The following is an 8479-nucleotide window of genomic DNA, read 5'->3' as shown; positions in this document are numbered from 1 at the left end:
ATCGATGTGCCTGTTAGCAAAGAGCACAGAAATCCGTGTTGGGGCTCACTGTCCCCTCTGCTGTCCCCATGTCCTGTGTCTGGGATGGGTGCCCTGTTTGCTGGGACACCAGCTGGGCCCAGTGGAGCTCCCCAGGGATCAGTACTGGGACAACTGGGGAAGGATCTGCAGCTCAGTTTTATTATTTTTTTAAATATTTGCTGATGGATTCAGTGTGAGAATAATGTTGATAACACCCTGGTGTTTTCCTTGTTCCCAAGGGGTGTTTTCCTTCATCAAGGACTTGGGGAGCTGCTGTGAGGGAGCAGAGTCAGGACAAGTGATCCAAAGGGATGTTTCATCCCACAGAATGCCATTCCCCAATCCTTCTGTGGCACCACAGGTGCTTCCAGAACATTCCCCAGACAAGAGCCATCACTGGCAGCCCTAGGTGGGACACTGATGTCACCTGTGGGGACACACTGGGTGGCACCAAGCTGGGAAACAGCAAACCCAGGGTGTGGGGAGGGCCAGGGGGTCCCTGTGGCTCCCTTTTCCCTCCCTGGTGCAAGGAGGCATCAAACCCGACTCGTTACCAGCCACACTGATATATTTGAAATCACCTTTATTTTAGTGTATTACTTTGACACAGTTTAAATAACTTTAATGCTTAGAAAAAGAATATTTAGTTTAACTTAAATAAGTTAAATAAAATAATTTTCCCCATCCAAGCAGGCTGGGGGTCAAATCCTCTGCATTGTGCCCGAGGCTGGAAAGCCACACAGGGATAGGACTGTGGGTGTCAGCAGGGAAAGGTTTTCCAGGTTTGGGTTTTCCAGGTTTGGGTTCTCCAGGTTTCAGTTCTCCAGGTTTCAGTTCTGCAGGTTTCAGTTCTTCAGGTTTCAGTTCTCCTGGCTCTGGAAGTGCTTCAGGAGCTCCTGCACCCAGGCTGCCCGTGGATCTGCACACACCTGCTTCCCCTTCGTGGTGACCACACTGTTGGGACAAAACCCACCTTGAGCCACTGGGATCTCAGTCCCACCAGCAGCACCCCGAGTGTCCCCTGTGTGTCCCCAGCTCCCCCCACCACCCCCGGGCACCACCCCGAGCCCTGGCAGAGCTGGACACTCACATCACCCCCGGGTGGGTGCAGGAGCTGCTGGTGACAAAGACGGAGCTGACGCGGCTGGCAGGGATGCGCTGTCGGCGGTAGGTGAAGCAGCAGGTGCTGGGGACGCCATCTGCGAGGACAGGGGACAAACACAGCCCTGGTGAGCCCCCAGCTGTGCCATCTTGTGCCACATTGCCTGGCACAACCCCTCCAGGAGCCCTCCAGCCCAAATCCTTCATCCCAGAGTTCCCAGTGCTGCATCCCAGAATCCCCAACCCTCCCTACAGCCATCAGGGTCCCACAGAGTCCCCAACCCTCCCCACAGCCACCAGGGTCCCATAGAGTCCCCAGTGCTGCATCCCAGAGAGTCCCCAACCCTCCCCACGGCCACCAGGATGACCCTGCCAGGGCTGGGACTCCTCAGCCACCCCCAGGGAGGACACAGCCATGCCATACTCACCGAGGTGACCCTCAGACGGGGAGCAGGTGGCCACGAGGAGCAGAGTGACCAGGGTGGCTGCCAGGACCTTCATGGTGCTGTGGGCTGAGGGCTGTGAGCGCGGAGCTGGAGCTGGGGAGGCTGCAGGGCTCTCTCTGCACGATGCTGTGGTCCCTGGGGCTGTGCTCCCCTTTTATCCCCGAGCCAGGGGCGGGAGAAGGGTTTCAAGGAAAGAAAGTGATGGCATCGTACTGGGGAAATTATGTCAGGATCACCCAGTTTCGCTGAGCTGGAAAAGGCGAGGAAACCGCAGAAGGGGAAGCGCTGGCCACGAGGCTGCCGCTTTCAAGATGCTCCAAATTTGGGTGCCTGCTGGTCCCAAACCGTGCCAGGGCTGTGGGGCAGCTCTGTGGGTGGAATAGCCCAGCTCAGGTGGCCTGGCAAGGACACCTCCAACCACTGCTGCTGGCTGGAAACTGAGTCAGATCCCAGCTTCTCCCTGGGTTTGCCACAAATGCTCCACCACAGGGATCCAGGGTGAGCTCCATCAGCACTGCACACACATTCCTCTGCACAGAGAGCCCTGACTGCTGCTTGGACAGGACAGATCGTGAAGGAACGAGGCTGTGTTGAGCTGGAAGTCACTGTGGCTCTCCCATTTGTCTATTTTTGCTGGCAATGTGGCCAACAAAGAACAATTCCCACCTTGGAAATGTTGCAGAGACATGGAATCCCTGCAGGTGCACTGGACTCTGGTGCCCTGATCCAGGAGCCTGTAAATCCAGGATTTACACCTCTCTGAGGGTTTCAGTTTTGGCTGCAAAACGGAATGGTTTGATGGTCAAGTTGTTGCAATTACTGCTTGCCCACTTCTTCCCGAGCAGGATCACTGAATGCAATTTAATGTCTCTTGTTTTAGCCCAAAAAGCAAAGCTCCTCCTCTGTCAGGACATGGCATTAAAGAGCCAGAGGGAGGAGAGGATCCTGCTGGTGCCCACTGGGATCATCTCACTGCAGGTGAAACCTCCAGGAGATTGGAGAGCGATGGAAAAGGGAAGCATTTGCAATGCCAGAGGGTGATTCCCAAACTCTCCCCTCTGCTGCACACCCAGACACAGTGAGATGCCTAAATCACTCCTTCTTCCACTTTTTTGGGCTTTTCCCAGCCTTTCCCTAAAGGTTTGCAGCAACCATGCCAACTCAACTTCCCCTGGCCCTCCTGCTGACCCTGCCTGGGCTAACATGACTAACTCCTGAGTGATTCAAGGGAAGAGTCCAACTGCCCAAAATGCTGAGCAATGGCAGTGCCTGTGCTCCCATCCCATCCCCACGGCACTGCCTCTTGCCCAGCCAACCTTCCCCAGCCACCAGCTCCTCTCCCTGAGGTGTAAATCATCTCCTGGAGTTGGTCAGGAGGAGCTGGGAGGTTCTGATCTGCTCTTGGGGTGGTGGAGGAACAGCTCCAGCTATTCCAGCTCTTTCTCCAACCCCCAGGTTTCAGCTCTTTCTGTTTCACCCACTCTGTGCATGGGGCTGCAAAGGAATAAATAAATCCTTGGGATTTAACAACACCCAGAGTGTCCATCTGTGGTGGCTCAGGAAGGAGAATTTCCCTGCAGTGGAAATTCTGCTTTTCACAGTCCCTGGACACACCAAGGCAGGAGGAAAGGACTCAGCTCCTCGGGGGAATGAAGGTCTGCATGAGTTCATTCTGTTTTTCTGCTCTGCTGGTTGCAGAGACACCCAGAGGTTTCTCCAAAGCCCAAAGCACCCTCTGTGTGCAGAGGAATCCCAAATTCAGGGCCAGCCAGAGGCAGTTGTTGGTGTTTTCATGAACCTCCACGTATCCCACAGAGGATTTCCTGGAATTTCCCTGGCATTCCTCTGCAATCCTGTCCCCTCTCCTGCCCTCAGCTTTGCCTTGTGCATGGAGGAGAAGGGGGAGTGGGGATGTCAGGATGAAGGAAACCAGGAATTGCTGTCTGATCCACCACAGGAACAAAGTGCTGAGCTATCCAAACCCTGGGCTGGGGTTTTTTATGGAGAGAGCAGCCCTGAGCCTGGGATGAGCTGGGCTTGGTGGAGAGCTCCAAACAGAGGGAAAAGGGGCAAGAGAGCAGCACTGGGGGAAAAAAAATGCCAGCAGGGTGGTGAGGAATATCCCAAATCCCAAAACCCCTGGAAACTGAGGGCACAGCACTGTAATCCTTGCAATTTCCAGAGGATGACTCGAGCTCCGGCAGGAACCACAGAAAATCTCACCATTAATAGATGATTTCTGATGGAAAAGGCAGAACTATTTCCTCTTTGCTGCAGAAGTGACTGGCCAAGCTTTCGGTTCTCCTTTCAGCTGAGGGCCGGATGGGACTTCTGACTGGATGCTGATGAAATACTTTCCATGATAACTGGAATCGAGGATATTGCTCAGCAAAAGCAGGGAGGTTGTGTTTAATTCTGTTTGAGGAATTCAGTGTAAGGAACTGATACAAAGGGAGAGTAAAGAAATGACTTGTGGTTTTATTTCTCCTGCCGTGGAAGGAATCTGTGAGCAGATTGGAGCCCAGCAGAGAATAAAAAAGGCAAAGTTTGTGGGGAGGAAACATGGGGAAATGGAAACTTTAGATTTAAATTTTAAAGTTAAAAAAAAAACCCCAAAAACCCAAGATTAAATTAAATTAAATTTAAAAATTAAAATTAAATTAAAAATTAAAAAAATTTTAAAAATAATAAAATTTAAAAAATAATAAAAAACCCCCACCAAACCAAACCAAACCAAACCAAAAACAAACAAACAACAACAAACCAAAAGAAAGAAAAAGCCCGTTAGTTAGGAAGGGGAGTAAAGAGCCAAAGGTGCCACTTCTTTTTGGAGAAATAATAAAAGGGGTTGTGGCAAAGTACTCAAAACCATCAAAATGCAGTGCACCCAGGGGAGAAAAGGGAAAAGAGCAAAAACGAGGAAGGAAGAGGCAGTTGAGGCAGGTGTAGCCAAACCAAAAGACCCCAGAAATTCCCATAATTTCCTCCTGAGCAGGACAAACTGACATGGAGTGGGAGAAGTCCAGTGGGGAGCAAACACAACATTGCTCTTGCATGATTGGATGCTTTTGGCACTGCCTTGCAGGAGAATCCCAAAGAAAATGAGGGAATTAAGCCTAAAAACCCCTTTAGTCCCCAGGGCTGTGCAGAGGGACCATCCCTGACTGAGGGCAGGACAAGCCAGGAGCAGCAGGGACTGAGCAGACCCTGGCTTTGCTCAGCCCTGGGGTGAGGAACTTAGGGCTGCACATTCCCAGGAATAAGGGATAAGAGGAGAATCCTGGAATATTCTGAGCTGGAAAGGATACTGATTGGCCCCAGTCGATCCTGGAGACACTTCAGAGACTGAGTCAGAGCAGTGGGTATTTGCTTTATTCGGTGCACTGGGTGTGGGGGAATTCTCTCCACCAAACACACACCTCAGTACCCCAAAGGCACAGTGTTATAGGTAAAATTCATGAATATTTATCACATTCCCCAGGATAGAAGTGGTTATACAAATTACTTCTCATAAGTCATTAACATTATTAGCGATTTCTTGTGCTCAATGGCAAAAGGATTCCTTTTGCCCCCTTTTATCTTGATAAGATCAAGGGAATCCACAAGGCCAGAACTGTTCTCAGCCTTCAGCACCGTGCTGGTGGAAGGGGCAAAAGCTCAAAGAAACAAGGATGGCTGAAGTGCAAATAGATTTGGGTTTTCTATCTGACCACTCCCTTCTCAATCCCCAAGTCCAAGTGCTGACCCCAAGCACAGGGGAGCTCTGGGCACCAAAGGGATGACAGCAGCCTCAGGCTGCCCCGTGCAGCAGGAACCCACAGCAGGAAGGCTGAGCTGATCCCGTGCCAGTGCAGGGATTGTGCAACGTCCCTCTGGGAAGTGACACTTCATTGATAAAAATTATGCAAAGGGGTCCCGTGGTTCCGAGGAAAACACAGGGCAGCCTCATGAGCTGTGATTCTGCATTCTGAGGGTTCCTGCACCGCTCCCCATTGTCCCTCTGAGATTCCAGTTCCCAAGTGCATTGGGATCCTGGAATTAATTGGATTCTTCCCTCTCTGAGGATGCTGTGTAACCCAGGAGAGGTTTTCTGTGTCCCTGGAGCAAAGGCAGAGTGAATTTTGCGCCACACTGAGAGGAGGAGTGGTAAGGAAAAGAACAATCTCTCCCAGCACAGCTGGCATTCCAGAAAATCCCAAAGGGATCACTGGGGGGTTATGTCCAGCAGCAGGGGGTGATTTGGCCCTGCAGCCACACAGCCCTGCCACCCTCCTGCCACACCCAGCACTGCGAAAGGCACAGGGACACTGAGCTGGTGGCACTCAGCCCCACTCTTAGCAATCTTTCTGAGCTGTTAAATTCTCTCATCATCTTTGCTCCATCTCTGAGTCAGAATAGTCAGGGTGGATGTGGCATTTGGGGTGGAATCTTCATCCCTGGAAATGTCCCAAAGATGTGTCACCTGGGGACAGGGTTTGGTGCTGGGGTGATGGCTGGACTTGGTCTTAAAGAGCTTTTCCTTCACATTTCTGTGATTTTGGAGAAAAAATTCCTGCCCTGTCCTTCCCACATGCCAGTGTTCTGCTGAATGCTTGGATCCCCAGAAAAGTCAGGAATGTTAACTCTCATTTTTTAAAGAAAGCCTCCCAAAAATGCTTTGATTGACAGCTGCAGTTATACAGTCCTAGGCAAGAATATCCCTTCCAATTCCACAACAATTCCAGGTGATGTGATCTGGTGGGGATTGTGGCAGATTTACTGGCCTGAGGTCATTGATTTGTGCAAAAAACGCCCTAAATGGGGGCAGCCAAATGGCAATGTCTGTAAAGGCATCTTTAAGATGTCCCAGCTCATCAAAAAGATGATTTCAAGTGAGTCACAAACGAACAGGGAAGTGGAAATTCAGCATTTTTCTCACTGCCTGTGGACGGGTGACCTGTCTGGGGTGACAAACTGGGCCCTGGGGGTGGTGTGGGGAAGGGAGTGACACCCAGCTGGGGCTGTCACCAGTGGTGTTTCCCAGAGACAAACCCAAACCAACCCCTAAACACCCTGAAGGGAATCCTTCTCCCATTACCAGCCTGCCTCAATCCTCATCCCCATCCCATGGGCAGCTGTATGTGATGGCAGCTTTGGGTTTCCCTGTCCTCCCAGGGAATTTTGGATTATTCCTGGGAATGCTGAGCCTGTTGGGATCCATTTTCTCCCTCAGGATTGACATCTCACTCTGACTGCAGCTCATCACAAGAGGGTTTATTGAGTCCAGCACAGGGGAGGGATGGAGCCAGCTCCATAATTAATGACACAAAACCACACAGATAATTAGGGATACAAATAAATAGAGCTTTTGGGGAAGGCAGCTTCACGTGCAGGTGGTGGTTGGCATCTTATTTGTCCTTAGGTAGTCCTGGAACCATTTCTCCTCTGGGTCCACACAGAGTGCTCCCCTCTGCACCTTCACCCTTTGGGGGGAAAGAATATCCTGAGTCTGGATATCCCACCAGGATTCCTGCTGCATCCTCCCCCACTTCCCCTGGAAATGCTGATTTTAGGCCATCTTTGCAATTTTGCCTTCCTCCCCGTTCTGCTAACAGCAAAAATGGGAGATTTGGGGGCTCTGTGGGGTTAAGCAGTGAGGAGGGAGGTGAGTGTGAAGAGCCAGCTTAGGGCAGGGTGACATCCTGGTGGCTTTCCCTTCCTGAACTGCTTCTCCAGCATCTCCTGAGCTGTGGATGCAGCCAAAAAAAGGCATTTCGAGCCTTCTGCTGGCTGCTGAAACCCCTTCACCAGATACTTTGAAGAGGTTTATTTCCCTGTCTCATTTTTGATGGATTTTGATTTTGATTTTGATGTAAATGGACTCCCCAAAAGCAGAAGCACTGGCAGGGAAGGTGGGTGAGCGAGGAGAGGAGTGGGGTGGCAGGGAGGAGGGCAGGCAGGATCACTCACAGGGCAGCCTTGGTGTCACAGGAGGAAGGTGTGCAACGGAAATCCTCGATTTTGGATGAAAGGATTTCCCTGCGGACCAACTGTTTCTTGGTGCAGCACTTGGGCCTGGCGCTGTGGACTGAGAGCAGGAGAGAGGATTTAGGGCTGGGGGCTCTGCTGCTGCTCCCTCATCCCCCAAAGGGAACATCCTGCAGCCCCAGCAGTGATGTTTTCCCTCAGGGAGCCCCATTTCCCTGCCTGTGGTGGTTTGTTCAGCAGAGCTCCCCAGCTGAAACCAACCCTATTTTTGCTCGTTTGGAACAAATCCAGGACAGCCCCATGCTCTGTGATGGCCCACAGCCCCCCAGGCCCATCAGGAGATGAACTCTCCTCCCTCCCCAGCCCTCAAATCCCATCTCATCCCCTCCTCAACCCCAAAATCCCATCTCATCCCCTCCTCAACCCCAAAATCCCATCTCATCCCCTCCTCAACCCCCAAATCCCATCTCATCCCCTTCCCAACCCCCAAAAGCCATCAGTGGAGGAGTTACCATGGGTAAATCTCCACGCTGGTACTTACAGGACATTGCCTTTACATCAGTGCAGGCAGCTGCCAGCAGCAGGACGAGCAGGGCCAGGGAGACCTTCATGTCCACCCTTGGGATCCTTCAGCAGCTCTGTCTGTCCCAGGAGGCCACCAAGAGCTGGCTGCCCTCCTGCCTGCTCCCCTGGTGATATATAACCCTGCCAGGTGTTCCATGACAGCTCTGGACCTTCCCCGTGGAAAGAACCGCTTGGATCTCTCGGTGAGGTGTGAGAGGTGAAGGGAAATTCCTCCTCGCAGCCCCTTTGGCCACCACGCCGCCCGAGGGCTGCTGGAAAGTGTGGGGTGGCCTGTGATGCTGGGCTGGGAGTCTATTTTGGGCTGGGCTGTGGCCAGCAGCAAACCACACAGGATGATGCTGACACTTGCCAGGGCTCTG

General features: G+C 52.0%; 1 protein-coding gene across 1 annotated transcript; it reads right to left on the bottom strand.

Annotated features, from left to right (window-relative positions):
* Positions 1–589: 589 nt before the first annotated feature.
* On the bottom strand, positions 590–1750 carry LOC146423668 (C-C motif chemokine 13-like). Its single transcript, XM_085044591.1, has 3 exons — positions 1551–1750; positions 1112–1220; positions 590–975 (listed from the first exon to the last, which is right to left on the bottom strand). Exons 1-3 carry the CDS (start codon positions 1621–1623, stop codon positions 882–884), a joined length of 276 nt encoding a protein of 91 aa, XP_084900717.1. The 5' UTR covers positions 1624–1750; the 3' UTR covers positions 590–881.
* Positions 1751–8479: the final 6729 nt, after the last annotated feature.

The sequence above is a fragment of the Lichenostomus cassidix genome, unplaced genomic scaffold (assembly GCF_008360975.1).
Source record: "Lichenostomus cassidix isolate B80296 unplaced genomic scaffold, HeHo_3.0 HiC_scaffold_575, whole genome shotgun sequence".
NCBI classification, from domain to species: domain Eukaryota; kingdom Metazoa; phylum Chordata; class Aves; order Passeriformes; family Meliphagidae; genus Lichenostomus; species Lichenostomus cassidix.
The sequence above is the reverse complement of the archived record's forward strand: the minus strand, read 5'-3'. Positions and strand labels throughout refer to the sequence as shown.